Genomic DNA, 16,214 nt, shown 5'->3' with positions numbered 1-16,214 from the left:
GGTTCTGACCCACTTCTTAAAGAAAATTTAATACCCATCATGATTAAGCAATACGGTGTTCATATATTCTGCTACACATACACACAGAAGTGAACCAATCAATGTTTTACAAAACAGCATAAGACAGAGAATTTGTCCAAAGCCAAATCATAAAGCTTGCACTACTTCATTTGCATCTATTATGCTAGAAGGAAAAGCTGAATATCTGCATTCTTCACAGTAACAAATATATTTTATATGCATTCAAACTCAGACATGTATTGGGTAGAAATGTAATCCTTCCAAGTAGAGCAGTAGGAATTTGGGAAATTTTCTGGAGCAATTCTGGATTCTAAACATAGATTAAGCAGCAACTTTTAGACTTATAGTTAATGACTAATTGAAATGCCTGGAGTGAAAAAGTGCAGCTGTATTTCCACTGACCTTCATATATAACAATGCAAAGATGTTACTATGTATGAAAAAGAGCCACATGTAGCAGAAGCTTTGTTTACTCTTTAAGCTACAGCAGTTCCAACTTGGAGAAAGCAAACAATCCTGCTTGGGATCCATCTCTTTAAAACAGGAAATTGCTGCAGAAGAACTAATTAGAACACCCTATGATTTATTCCCACAAAGCAAGTTCTTGCGTTGAATCACAATCAGGATATTTGATGAATATCTTATCTGATGTACATACTGGCTGTGTTTAGATAATCAAACCCTTTCTTAATAAATCAGGATATGCCAAGCTTTGTGCTACTGTATGTGGCTTCTTTACTCCCATTTTGCTCTTCAATTTATTGTGAGCAGGGAAACAAGACAGAAACCACAGCACCTCTTTAATCCGGATTGGGAAACTATGGTTATTGCCTTCCAAACAAGCATGGTATAACAAAAAATAAGGATTAATTGCTGTTTCCTGTCTTGTTTGATTGCTGCATACAGGTGCATGGAAACTCATACGTATCATCACACATTATAACTCTTTTTGTTCATTTTTTATCCTCTAATGGGCACCATCTGTTTATATACCATTCACTTATATAATTTCTCTGATGTAACAAATGAAAAGTAACAAATGACATACATCTAGAATTACATATATTGCATCTTCAGCACACATCTAGAATATTTGTCTTCAGAAAGTCATAAGAATAGAAGGCATACATACATGAAGTTTTAGCTAAAGATATGCATAGTTTTAACAGATTGGATGTTAGCAAGAAGAGGGGTTTTTGCTTTCTTTATCATAAAAGGAAATATATTTGTTACAACTACGGTTGCACAGAAGGAACAGAATAATATAAAAAGCTTCTAGTCAAATATTATACTCTTTCTTATTCTGCATTACTCCTGCTTATTTTGATTTGCAAAACGATTCTGAAAATTCTGCATCTCTTAGTGCTAAAGTATAATATATAAAATAAATGCAAAGCCCATTTCCTGAGTTACATGACTTCCTCATGTGATGGAGGAAAGTTCATTCCTTCTAAGATATATCTAACAATATGACCAGAAACTAAAGTGAAGTTAGCACACATACATACTTGTATATGTACATACATACCCTAAACACAAAGCTTAAAGTACACTTTCTTTCCTTTCACTCTACCACTTGAGTGTATTAAACATTTTACAGAACAACCTACATTTACAATAAAGTAAGGCAAAACTTCTGTCTATAGGTGATCTCTGTATACATGATCAAGAATTATGCAACCTATTAGCTCAGTTCAAATGCCCTGACAGCAAACCATGTATGTGAAACAGCCTGCTGTAATAGTTATAATCAGAGAAATGCAGAACTTTGTAGTATTTCTTCAGCTGTAGACAGTTACAAGTAAAGCAAATCTATTTGTCTTTTTAGCTTTTATTGTATATACTTTTTGCTTACACAAAACATATGAAAATAGAGATAATTATTTCTAATTTCCAAAGGATTAACAGCGTTTTTGTAGTCAAGCCATACAGTAGAAAAACCAGACTAAAATTACATTAGCCCAAAAGTTTTAATTTTAGATAAACTTTATTAAGTTAGTATAGTAACAGTAACTTAATGGCACAGTATTCTTTTAAAACTGATCAAACCCACTACAATTGATGCAAACCATATCCATGACATTACAACGTAACGACTGTAGACATATGATTTAAGATACCACCATTACATTTTAAAATTAGTATCTTACAGTCAAATGGCTGAAAATAGATTCCATTTTCCAAAGGTAATTACAGAATAAATAATTAAGTTGCTTTTCCCTGAAAAGTTATTTGGTTGTATAACTAATTCAGGCAAGAAAAACAATATCCACATTCAGTCAACTACCTAAATAAGAACAATCATATACATTGTACAAATGGATGGCACAGTTATTCACCAAAACCCTAAAGAAAGATCTATCTAATGACATGTATAAACAACAAATAATTACTTCCAAATCTTGATTTAATTCAACATTCAATTCAGACTTTAATTCAACATGAATCCAACTGCTTCAGAAAATGGCTTTTAAAAAATGTAGTTGAGAAAGCTTTTACAACAGTGCAATTACTGTGACAACATATAAAAGGCAAAACAAACCTCGAAAGACTGGTGAAAATTCGTTGCATCCACCAAATGAAGCATTCCGGACAAGTTTTCGACCATCACTTCGTGGAGGAAGCGAAACCCCAGCACATGAAGAAAACCTACGCCGCAGTGGACCTTCTTCCTTCATTAGTTAGATGCTCTGTATAATGATTGCTGTTATTCAGAAGGGTGGTAGTAATAAGAATGTCGCAGGAAAAGCCGTTGCCCTCACATTCAGATTAGCAACATGCAAGATCAAGTTCCACGTGTGCACTTGGAACAAGAAGATATAACCAAGGCTGATAATAAAGCCAAGAGACATTTAAGAATTCAATTCAAACTGCTGCCATCAATAACAGTTGATACTTCATTCAGCATACCCCAAGACAAGCTGTTACTCCTTATTGTTTTGCAGGTACCAGACAACTGCCATGACATAGCACATCAGAATGGAGGAGTCAAAGTAATTCCTCCACTAGCTAATAATTCAAGCACTCTTTTAAAGCATACAGAGCAAGTTTTCATGAATATGCTTTAAAAATTCAGATAAGAAAGTGAAGACTGCCACTGAGAATACAAAGATGGATTTCTCCTTAAAAGGGAAACTTTATATTCACAATACTTTATGTCAGTATTGCCAACAATAATTTCTATGGATTCTAAATCCACTTAAAGAACTTTGCAAAACATTATTTAGGCATTATGTACAAGATACATTTTAGTAGGCAGTCACTGACTCAAAATGTCTTTTAAGCAATAATACAAAATGTTATTGCTTAATAACTAACACACTATTTTGTGTTAGTTACTGCCAAGAATGTGAAAAAAATATATTGATGACCACCCTTCAGTAAACAGATTTCTTCCCCATTAAAATAGTTTTGAACACACAGGTAAACATTAAAGCAAGCTATGACACTCAATGCCACACAACAGCAATGTTTACTAAATAAAGCTCAAGAGGTAAGTTGTTTCTTTAACACTCCAAATATTTAACTTTAGCCAGATTTTTTGTCTGAAGAAGTTTTAAAATCCTTTCCGAAACTTTATTTTCCCCACTACCACCTTCCATACAAGATTGTTTATATTCTGTATATATAACTATGATTAAGGAGTTGTAAGCCGCCCCAAGGCTTCGGCGAATGGGGCGGCATAAAAATGTTTTAATAAATAAATAAAATAAATAAAGAGAAACTTTTTAAAAAGAAGTCATAATTTCACTGGAATTTAAATACATTGTTGTTGTTAGTTGCGAAGTCGTGTCTGACCCATCACAACCCCATGGACAACATTCCTCCAGGCCTTCCTGTCCTCCACCATCCCCTGGAGTCCACTTAAGCTCACACCAATATATAGCCCCCTTTAAAAAAAACCTAGTAGAAATAAAGGTAAATTGACAAAGTCTTCTTATTTCAACAGATTCAACAGAGTTCAGCCTAGTTTTACTGTAAATAACTAACATAATAGAAATGACTTCTGTGTAGCCCTAACCTAGGTCACTGATAAGCAGTTAAGATTTTCTATTTCATTCTGGTGACTTTTAGGCTTAAGTCATACAGTAAAAGCATCTACTATTATTCTCTTTGTGTATATACACCTCTTATTACAGGATACCAAGCATGTTGAAGCAATACAGAACACAAGCCATTACACAACCCACCCTGACCTCATGGGAAATCCTTATCAAGTTACACAAATGGATTAGAGCTCATCCCTCCCTCCTTCCCCTCCTAGATGGCAAAGCAGAGTGAGAGCAGGATGGTGACAGCATGCCAAAGCAAGATAATCTGCTTTGGATCCTTCCTCTTCAGGCATCTTGTTATCCATTTCTCATTTTGTATGTGACTACATATGGCCAGAGCTTGATGAACTTTAACAGCTCCAGAACTATAACTGGGAACTATAGTAAAGATCCCCTCTCATCCAGACCATCTGCTGTTACAACTTTTTAACACCTTATAACTTGGGTTATAGGAAAATGGCATGCTATTTAGAAGGGGAGAAAACCCTGTAGCTTAGCCATTTATTATAATGACACTCATATAACACTAACATACACATAAAGACACACAGAACCTCTTCTCAAGTGTAGGAATCTAAAGGTGGAACTAGAAGTTACAAGGGAAACAATGGTATCCTTGGTAACACTAAAGTGGGATGGGTGAGTAACTACAGCAGAATCAGTGGTAGCAGAGCAGCTGTACTAACCTCATTCCCTATCCACCAAATTATACCATACCAATTCACCTTGTACAACCATTTTTAATTTCTATTTCCCAGTCAGGCTGTGAAAGCAGAAATGAGCAAAGCTATGAGGTACTGAAGAGAGGAAAAAAACCTGAAGGACCTGGTGGGACCTTTGTGATAGATACAAGCATAGAAGGATAAAGCACACTTCCTTCCCTCTTGCTCATTCACTGATCCTCCCTGGTAAGTCCCTCTCCATCCACATTCTTCTTCTTCTAGCAAGCAAAGGTCTATTAAATACAAAAGGATTCAAGAAAGGTTGTGCCTAAAACCTGAAAGGTTTAACAAATGGAATTAGAAAATAGGAGGATCAGCATGAATTATTACATTCCTCTAACATTTGAGGGGTTAATATTTGAGTAAAGGGAAGATTTGGTAAGAAAAAGCATTGGAATTAAATTATGTAACAGGTGAATTCATATTTTGAATTAGTATTTTAATATTAACAGGTTGAAAATTTCTCCCCACATCTATACCACAATACCAGTATTTTCTATAGTCTCCTTCATACTGGAGATTAAAGTCCTTGTTAATTTGAGCTTAATTTTAATTAACTGGTGGTTTGGCTAGTCCTCACCAAAGTGGTAGATTTGTCTGGACTGTACCACCAACTAACAACAGGCAGAAATAAACAAGACTAAATATCCCCATAAAAAAGATACCTACACATAGAAAACCAGCACCAGAGGAAAATCTTACACTAGTAACCTCTGCCATGTCCAGCTTTTTATTCACTCAACTTTAACATTCCATCATATGAATCCTAACCTGCAGTCTTGAAATAGTACACACCAAACACAATTTAGCACATAGAGTGAGAATCAGAAATTAACAGAGCACAAGTGGGGAACTTAATTGTGATATATATTCCTATTATCCCTGACCAATGGCCATACTGGCTGAGGCTGATCGGGGCATACAGATTTCCTATTCCTGTAACAGAGGAATTCCTGTAACACCGTTTTCCAGTTTTGTTTATAACGAAGCAAAATCTATAAAGTATGTACCAAGGAGCTTTTACGTAGCAATTTCCACTGCCAGAAAGTTGCTTATTTCATATTATTCATTCTACCCCTAAATTTCTCACCTTTTCTCCATAACAGTTCTATTCCATTCTTTGTTTTCATGCTCTGTTTACGATGGGGTGGTGGCTGGGTACCACAATGGTCCAGGGATCAGGCCCACAGGGCAAAACAGAACAAAACCAATACCAGCACAAATTTGCACGTGCTAATTTAAATAAGTGCTAAGGTGTGTGTCTTTTTAGAACTCGATCTCCTATGAACACACATATTTCTAAAAAGGAATATATGGGTACAGGAGCTGATGGCATGTGATTTCAGGGGAAAAAAAATTCATGCATAAAGATGCATGGGGGGGGCAACAGGAGGTAAAACATATGTGGTCAAAAAGTCAGTGGGTTCAGATGCAACAGAGATTCTCGGGGACCCATCCATTTTTTCAGCAAATTCCCATAGGCAGCAAGGTGGTGGGGCAGATTACTTTGCAGAGATGTCAGACTCCAGATGTAATATTGGAAGCTCCAGCCCTAATGAGCCACCCCCTAATACCACCTCTGGTTTATGCTCTTGCTCCCAAACCCTAGCTTTCAATTCATCTTCCCTTTTCCCTTATTATTGATCCCAGTCTTTGTTTCTTCCTTTACTGCGACAGCCTCCTAAGCAGCCTCTACACCAGGAAGACAGAGGGGTAAAACATACATTGAGTTTTATGTATACAGTATTCCTATTCCAATGTGGTAGTTCTCCTTGCAGACCCTTTAGTATAAGCTTATACTGAGTCCTAGGAATTTATCACACCTTCTTTTTTTAAGTGAAAGTCACAGCATGCTTTCCCCCACCCCTCTCTCTCCCTCTCTCTCTGCATCATCTATTCTAGGTTCTTTGCTATTTTCTTCCTATCACATCTGCTGCTTGACTTTGCGTTGACCTGAAAAGCATATAAACTACACAGAAATAATAAGCTTCTAGATCATTAGAAACTCAGCATTCTTTCACAGCACACACACAAAAAATATTTAAACAGCTGGGACTTCTTGTACTATTACAGGGAAATGTTACTTGCCAAAGTAAATGGCTTCAGATAAGCTTAAGCTGCATGCCAACCCCACTTATCCTCCTCCTCATGCTAAGACAGGAGAAAAAATGAACATGGCAGACCTGGCACTCTGACAACAAAGATGTTCATTATCTATAATAATTCAGAAAGTTCATAAATGAGCTGTAGCATTTTAGCTCCTTAGTAACAATCTTCTCATAGAAGGTGCAGTGCATGAATCTGAACAGTATAACTTGGATCAATTTGTTTTAGTAAAAATAGAAGCTACACTGAACAGGTTTTAACAGCAGATAGCATGTGACGTGGGCAATGGAAAAAAGTTTTGACCTAAAATAGGTATTTCTTAAATTTGATCATTTAAGAAAGAAGACTACTGATCCAAAGTCACATGACACTGAAAATATAACTAATGGAAAAACTCCTACTCTTGGATGCATTCCTTAACATGGTGAGAGGGTCTAAGAGTCACAGAAAAGCCAAGAGCAATGCTACAGGAGGTCAGACACTCACATTAGGCTGGTCCTTAGCAGGGTCGTCCAAGGCAGAACAGTCAAAGCTAAGAAACCAGTCTAAAATGCATCCACCCTGTTCAGGCACAATGTTCACTTCAGCAGAGGAGAACTGATAGCTGTAATAATGATGACGCAGACTGAGAAGTTCCTGAAGGGCAGCTACTGGGCAGCAGCAGTATTTGAAAATGATACTGGTGGAAGATCATAAGACAGACAATGACAGTGACTCTCAAGCTAACTGGTTAGTACCAAGCAGAAGATGACACTGGTAAATAACTTCTGAATATTTCTTAGCTTGAAACCCCTATTATGGAACAACCTAAAATGAAACAAAAGATTGTGCCAGAAGATCAGACTCGCAGGTCAGAAAGCACTCAACTACCTGCTGGGGAAGAGCAAAGGACAGGTACAACAAGGGCTGTTGCTATTGAGGCAACTAGATCAAAGCCAAAAGTAAATTTAAGTGGTTGATATGCACAGAGGTGAAAGGAAAGTCCAGTACTGCATAACACATACAACTGGGACATGCAAGGCATGTAAGAACTATGAATGAAGCCGAACTGGAAATCATAAGGCACAGAACAGTTGAACTTTGCAGTGCTTGATGTGAGTGAACTGCAGTGGACTGGAATGGGACATTTTCAGTCAGACTAAGTTGTTTTCAATGCAAATGAAAAACGCAGAAGAACCTGAGTCACTCTAATACAGAGCAAAGCTGTAACATAGGCTCTAAAGAGCTATAGTGCAAAATCCTAATGAATAAAATCAATCAGAATTCTTAAAAAACTTATCAACTTAATGATCATTCAAATTTACATTCTAAAAATAGATCTGAAGAAGAAATTGAAAACTCTAATGCAGGCTTCCAAAGGCAAAATGGTAACACAGCAATGTTGTAGGAGAATTTGCATAAGGGGTCAAAAATGAAGCAGGAGAATGATTCATAGAACTCTCTGAAGCCAACAATCTGTTTATTGCAGAAATATACATCAGGCAACTGATCAAACAACTGTACAAATGGACATCATTAGATGGCCAGTACAAAAATCAAACATACAGTGAATAGGGAGAAGGAGATGGTAAATATGCATTCACACTGCCGGAACAAGGCCAGGAGCAGATTATTGTAGTGTCCATAAACTAGTAATATCAAATCAGAGTGAAGCTGAAGAAGTTTATGAACAGAAGTACAGTGTCAAAATACAAGGTATACAACATTCCTGATGAATTATAAGACCATATAAAAACAGACATGCATTACTGATTTCAATGAACCATGAATCAGAACAGTGGTTTTCAAACACTGGTCTGCAGACTGGTGCTGGTCTGCAGGAGATTCCCTGCTGGTCTGTGGGAGGGACACCTCCCAGTCACTGTGGACTGGTGCAGGGGCTGGCGGTGCTCTGACCTCTTCCTTGGTTGGTGTTCATGGGGGGTGTGCCAGTGCTGGGGCGGGCGCAGGGAGGAGAGAGACAGCTCAGTGGGAGCAGGCTGGGAGCCACGCTGCACTGATTTTGGTATTTTGTTCTTTTGTTGGTATTTTTTGTTGCTCGGTTTGTGTTAGTTTTGGAGAATTTTCTTTTCTCTTTTTTGCTATTGTGTCTAATATACAGAATACTGTATTATGTGTATAGTGATTTTTTTGTTTCTACCTCAATGACAAGGCAGTTTTCCTGTTTTCACCAGTCGCCAGCTGTGGAAAGGTTGAAAACCACTGAGACAGAACAACTGTGGATTGAAACCATGGATACTTAGGGAAGAAGCATAATTGCTAATGAGAGGCAAGAAGCAAAAGCAAAAAAGGTGACAGCAATAGGGTCAGAATCCTGGATGCAGCTTTTCAGCAACTATCACATAACAACAAAAGCAATTATTACTATGGCCATAGCAAAGAAATAAAAGAGAACAACCAGACTGTAAAAACAAGGGATCCCTTCCAGAAGATCCACAAAATCAATGGGAAATTGAAAACCAGTATTCCTAAAGACCAATGGGATCAAACTTATCTGATCACAATAAAATACAGAGAAATTGGAAATAGTATACAGAAGAGATGAAAGGATGATGAATTCCAGAAAAGAGAAACCCTATGATGAAAAATAGGATTTCTAGTATTCTGGAATACTAGAAAGTGATGTGAAAGCTCCTCTGAAAGCACTTGGAAAGAATAACACATTTGGAACACATAGGGTACCAGTAGAACTATTCTATACTGCAGAGACTAAATAAATCCAAATTCTAACAAAAATATGCCATCAAATATGGAAAACAAAACAATGGCCCACAGATGGGAATGTTCCATATACAGTGATACCTTGGCTCATGAATTTAATCCGTTCCAGGACTCTGGTCGTGAGCCAAATTGGTCATGAGCCAAGTCAAATTTCCCCATAAAGTTCAATGTAAATAAGGTTAATCCATTCGGTAACCATTTTTTAAATCAGAAAAAATTGAAACAAAGTGACAACAACAAAGATCGCGGCCATCTCCCCCCACCACAAGCACAAGCGCAGTCATCTCCCCACCCGCCCCAGCATGACCGAGATCGCGCCTGTCATCCCTGCACGTGCCCGTCATCCTGGTGCACTGGGGGTAGGGGGGAGAGATGGGCATGATTGCGGGCACACTGGGGGAGGGAGAGATGGGTGCAAACGGTGCACTTGGGGTGGGGAGATGGCCTCGATCGCAGTTCCGTTCGTGCAGGGAAGGTGTGTCTCATCAGAGGCGTGCTCCTGCAGGAAAGACAGGCAGAATCTCAGTCATCTCCCCCGCGGCTCTGCTTTGCTGCTTCTGTCTTTCCTGCAGCCGCACGCCTCTGATCATGCCTTCCCTGCATGAAAGCAACTGCGATCTGTGATCAGAGGAGCGCGGCTGCACTAAAGATGGGTGCAGCAAAGCAGAGCCGCAAATCCGCTTGTCATTCGTGTAGCTGCACGCCTCTGATCACCATGCCTTTACTGCGTGAACAGAACTGCGATCCGTGATCAGAGGAACGCGGCTGCACTAAAGACAGGTGCAGCAAAGCAGAGCCGCAAATCCGCTTGTCTTTAGTGCAGCCGCGGGCCTATGAACACGGACGCCTTCCCTGCATGAAAACAACTGCACGGCTGCATGAGGCAGGCAGCTGCACGAATGACAAGTGGATTCGCGGCTCTGCTTTGCTGCACCCGTCTTTAGTGCAGCAGCATGCCTCTGATCACGGACGCCTTCCCTGCACGAATGGAACCGTGATCGTGGCCATCTCCCCAAAGGAGGGAGATGGCTGTGAGCTTGGTCGCCACCCAAAGCGGTGTTCGCAACCCAAGTAAAAATTTTCAATAATTTTTGTTTGTGACCCGATTCGTTCGTGAGCTGAGGTACCACTGTATATTCCAGTCCCTAAGAAAGGTGATAAAAAAGAAAGAAGGACCATTGTCCTTATTTTCCGTGCAAACCAAGGGATGCTCATGGTGCTGCAGTGAAGAATTATGCCCTATATGAAGTGAAAAAGACTGGCATTCAAGCTGTATTCTGAAAAGGAAGAGGCCTTATTTGATCATATCAGAAATAAATGTTGGCTACTGAAGCACACCAAATATTTCAGAAGATCAGTCTGTTTTATAGACTATGACAAAGTCTCTGACAGTGCAAATAATGAGAAGCTATGGACGATTGTGACAGAAATGGGTGTGGCTCAGCACTTGATTGTCCTGATGTGTACCTGTGTCATAACAAGAACCTACTGTTCGAACAAAAATATTGCTTCATCTGGAGGCAAATATGACAAAACTGAAGCTGTCGTGCTTTGGGTGCATTGTGAGAAAGCAAGACTCACTGGAGAAGACAATTATGTTAGTTGCGAAGTTGTGCCCAACCCATTGCGACCCCATGGACAACATTCGTCCAAGCTCTCCTGTTCTCCACCATCCCCCGGAGTCCACTTAAGCTCACACCGACTGCTTCAGTGACTCCATCTAGCCACCTCATTCTCTGCAGTCCCCTTCTTCTTTTGCCATCTATTGTTCCCAGCATTAGGGTCTTCTCCAGGGAGTCCTTCCTTCTCATTAGGTGGCCAAAGTATTTGAGTTTTATCTTCAGTATCTGGCCTTCTAAAGAGTAGTCAGGGTTGATCTCCTCTAAGACTGAGAATAATGCTAGGCAAAGTTGAAGGAAGAAGAAAAAGAAGTAGGAGAAGACCACCACCACCACCACCACCACCAACAATGAGATGGATCAACTGTATAAAGAAAGCCACAGCCTTAAATTAACAAAAGGTAAGCAAGCCTGTCAAGAACTTTTTGGAGGGTAACATATAATGGTAACAATTCCATGTCAAAGTAAAACTACAATGGAAAAACTTGACAGAAACTGCAGTGAGCTTATGCTCAAGAACGTTGCCTTCACAGAATGTGAAAAGATAATTGATGGATGAACTATTATTGCATGCACTGAAAGCCATAAATTTTAAATAAACAGCTTTTAGAATGATCACTGGCAATCATAATGAAAGTTTGCCAACAATATCTGATATCTTGAAAATTCATATTAATTACTGTGAAAATGCCAATGTCTTGTTACAAGTGAATCTTGATAGTGAAGGGATTCTGTAACGATGGCTAATGAAGCCCAAACAACAAAGACATTTTTAATGTTTTAAAAGCTGGGAAATTGGCTATCAGTGCAAATTACCAAACTTCATCAGATGCTACTTGTGAGGTCTTATACCAGCTTACCCAGCTTGTGGTCTCCAAATGTTTTTAAATACAACTCCTAGGATTTCTGACTGTTGGACATACTGATGGAAATGATGGAAGTTGATCTCCACAACATCTGTTGGGCACAAGGTTGGAGAAGGGAAGGCTGCCTTATGCTGACAATGACCAGTTGCTCAGGAGAGACTGACTGGGACCAAGAACCCTAGCTACAGGAAAAGAATGCCTAAAACTAAGGTTGAAAAACTGAATTATCCTGAATATTAAATAAAAGTTCTTACAAAGGTTACAAATTGCTAAATCATTGCAGTTGGCGCTAACATTTGCCAATCAGAATCACTTTAAGCAAACAAGGCTTATCTAATTGACCATTTTTCTTTGCCCTTTTGTTTCACCTTTAAAAGGCATAAAAGTCAATGTAGCTAAAAATGCTGAGAGCTACTGATATACTTTAAGTTTTTATATAATAGTGAGCTACCTATAGTTTTAGTTAAAAACCATTTGAAAAATATTTTGCAAAAAAATTTTTTCATGTTGCTTGGTCTTATCCAAGAATGTAGCTTCTAGGGCAATTTCTTAGAGGCAGCTGTTATTGAACATCATCCATTTGACATTCAATATGGATTTTATCCATGGGTGATGTTGCTGAAATAATATACCATTCCATAGTATGAATGCCTGGGGGGAGAATCTCCATCCAACCCTTTTTAGTTAGTTAACTAACCCAGTGTCACATTTTTAAAGACCAATATTTATTTATTTCTAGGTGCTGAAGTTAATCAATAGTATTTATTTAGAAAATGCATTTAGTGCTCAATGTCTAACAGCTATACAGATCAGCTTGAATTTCTTCAGCTCTTGGGTTATATTTTTACAATTCAGTGAGTCATATCTTTACATTTTATGTGTGTGCTTGAGATATATAACACTGTATTTGATACAATGTCAGTTTTATTATTTTCCTTAACACATACTAACACTGATACTAAAATGCAATTTTTATATCAACATCTACAATAGGAACAACATGGAACACAGTTCTGAAATAAGCTAATCTGCAAATACAAACACTTTCTGAAGCCAATGCTGCACATATAACCAACAAAAGATATTTTGGATATTTGAAATGCCTCACAAAAAGCAGTTACCTTGGCAGGGAGAAGGAAAACAGAATGTCAGTAAAGTGCAGGTGTGGAAGAGGACTTGCTTCCTAGTAACACCATGCAATGTTGTTACAGCAACAAAACTATCTAAAAGGAAATCTAAAAATAACTTCACATTAACTACATGCATCAGCAACATGTGCTCTTCTCCACAGAAAGTATCTGGAAAAACAAGTAAGCTACTAGCAGTTGTCAAGCTACATCTGCATAATTTGTGCCATTAAATTGCCAAGTCAAATTCTGTCTCTCCTACATAAAGGAACATCATCTTTAGAGATATACTTGCCTTCAGAGATAAGGTCAGTACACAGAATCAAAATCCAAAAGACAAACCATTTATATTCCAAGAGCAGCCTAAAATTTATACTATACAGACTTGACAATATCGAAGTAGGCTCAATTTACATTGAAGTACAATTCCTTTTGGTGCATCATAAAGCTTGTATAAAAGCAGCTTGCAGCTTATTACGTCTTACTTGGCATCCTGCATCTCTCTAATAGCTCTGTTCTGCTGCTCCTCCCACACACTTGTTGACTACTCAGGTTTCACTTAAGTCATATTTTATCCTATGCAAGAACTCTGAGTTGCCAACGACAACAGATTAGATTCAAATAGGCCAACCTGGTCAAAGTTTATTCTCAAAGAAAGCTTTGTTGACAAGTCTTCTTAACAGCACAGCAAGTCAAGACCAAAAGCCCTGTTTCTTGTATATCCAGGATAAGTGAATACACATACAGAATTGGGAAACAGAATCAAAGCTGGGGTCAGGACACTGTCCCATGTACATTTAAATGTATGCTTCCACAGACTCCACACCCAAAAGATTCTCTCAGTTAATGTGATCAATCGAACAGTTAACTACAGCAGAAATTGTGTTGTTTAACCTGGCAGATACTTCCGAAACAGTGAGGTGCCTGAACAAGTTCAATCTCAGAAATATCTCAAACTATGGGTAGTATCTAATCAGTTCCAGAAAGCTCTTTGATCAAGTAGTGGCTTCTGTCAGCAGGATATGGAAGAAATTTTCATCAATTCCTGTAGTTCCCTTTATTATGCAAGAAAATCATTCTGAAGAACATGAAAGGGGAGGCCCTACAGAAGAGAGGAGGCCCATGTGAAGAACTGATGGAAGTTTTCACTGGATCTTTCATCAGCACAGGGAATACAGGAACACCACTGGGTAGAACCTTTAATAAATATTGCTTAGAGTACTAGTTTTCTCTCTGTACTCATTACTCTTTACTCATACCTCACTATAGTGTTTTTCCTAGAGTGGAAGAACACTGAGGAAAAGCGGGGTGGGGGGCACACAAAACTCTCAATTCCTGCTGCATGGCCAGTGGGCAAACAAGCCACCCAGTCTAACGTAGGAGATCGTGGGGGAGCCCTGGTTACATTACACATCGTAAAAAATAACAGAGCAAGAAAAAAACAAGCTTTTGGAGAACACTGTATAAAAGAGATTCCACCCAAGAAGAATGAACTGTTATTGGAACAAGCCCACACCATGGACAAGATTGGAATTACCCAGGCTTCATTAACACATTAGACTAATTCTTGGTTTATTTAACTCACAGTTGGGCAACCCATGCTTTGTTGCCCTACGCAGAGTTTATTTGGCAGACAGACAGTATCTGGATTGTTCATTTCCCTTCTCCTTTTTCTACTCCCACATTGTAACTTAAATATCTTTGCAAAGCTATAACACTAGTATGCAGAATGGCTTTTGCTTCTTATTACACTTGTCCCCCACCTCTGTAGCCTAAAAGATACAATCCACAGTTCTTGGTTTGGGCTTAACAACAGTCCATGGTTTAAGCAGTTAAGAGTTCACAACCCGACTTCTCTCTTTTTGGGTTGTTCATAGTTGTGGTGTGTTCTGCACAGTGCAACAGACCACAATTCAACAATCTGTGCCATGGGTTAGCATTATGTGCAAACCCAGACATATTTGCTAAAGATCACTGCTTGTGTTGTACAAGCAAAGAGATGTGTTTCAATGGGCAACAAAGAAATCCTTTCCCCACAAGCCAAGTCTAATTAAAATTTGTGAATAGGAAATTAATGGTACCAGCTCAACACTTTCTCTCTTATGTTCTACATGTCTGCAATTGACTGATTCCTAAGTCATCACATGCAAACAGAAGTTGCATCTCTGGTGACCTGGTGGTGACTCAACACCTGTGATTTCTACAGTATTTCCCAGTAGCATGGGTCTTTCTCTACAGAAGTTCAGTATTGACCAAATTCTTCTATTACCCAGAATATTATCAACTTCTATTACCATTATCAACAGAAGGTTACACATTTTTTTAAAAAGCAAAATCAAATGCCTAAATCAAGATAGAGTACATTAATATAAGGACTCAGTCAGTGAACTGTCTGTGGTCTCAGTAAATTCTATCATTCCCTTTTCCATGCACTGATACAGAGCAAAACGGGATGCTGTAAAATGAGTTCTTTGTTTGATGTCTGCAGAAGCAACAACAATAGTCTGCAGGAGAAAGCCAAACTTATGTGTAATTTGAGGGCTAAGAAGTATGATTGCTCTTTGTTATTGCATCCAAGTTATGGTGACCCTATGAATGACTGCCATGAGTGAGCCTTGCCTTTTCATGATGTGGCCAAAGCACAACAGCTTCAGTTTTATAACTTTTGCTTCCAGGAAAAGTTTTACTTGACTTGATCTAGGACCCACTGTCAGAATATGTTGCAAAGTACTGTCACCTGTCCTAGAGGAGATCAACCCTGACTGCTCTTTAGAAGGCCAGATAGTGAAGATGAAACTCAAATACTTTGGCCACCTAATGAGAAGGAAGGACTCCCTGGAGAAGACCCTAATGCTGGGAACAATAGATGGCAAAAGAAGATGGGGACTGCAGAGAATGAGGTGGCTAGATGGAGTCACTGAAGCAGTTGGTGTGAGCTTGAGTGGACTCTGGGGGATGGTGGAGGACAGGAAGGCCTGGT

The 16,214-nt window shown here is 38.8% G+C and overlaps 1 protein-coding gene across 8 annotated transcripts in view; it reads right to left on the bottom strand.

Annotated features, from left to right (window-relative positions):
* The window catches only part of OSBPL8 (oxysterol binding protein like 8), a 92,152-nt gene that overhangs the window by 39,066 nt on the left and 36,872 nt on the right, over positions 1-16,214 (bottom strand). For 2 of the 8 annotated variants that reach the window (XM_044454817.1, XM_044454816.1), the window contains one exon: positions 2,564-2,725. The exons of 5 other annotated variants lie outside the window; for them this stretch is intronic. In XM_044454817.1, coding sequence (XP_044310752.1) covers positions 2,564-2,699 — 136 coding nt within the window. In that variant the 5' untranslated portion in view covers positions 2,700-2,725. The remainder of the gene's footprint in view (positions 1-2,563; positions 2,726-16,214) is intronic. One more of the 8 variants, XM_044454818.1, reaches the window with a different exon arrangement.

The sequence above is a fragment of the Varanus komodoensis genome, unplaced genomic scaffold (genome assembly GCF_004798865.1).
Source record: "Varanus komodoensis strain SLA01 unplaced genomic scaffold, ASM479886v1 scaffold8, whole genome shotgun sequence".
NCBI classification, from domain to species: domain Eukaryota; kingdom Metazoa; phylum Chordata; class Lepidosauria; order Squamata; family Varanidae; genus Varanus; species Varanus komodoensis.
The sequence above is the reverse complement of the archived record's forward strand: the minus strand, read 5'-3'. Positions and strand labels throughout refer to the sequence as shown.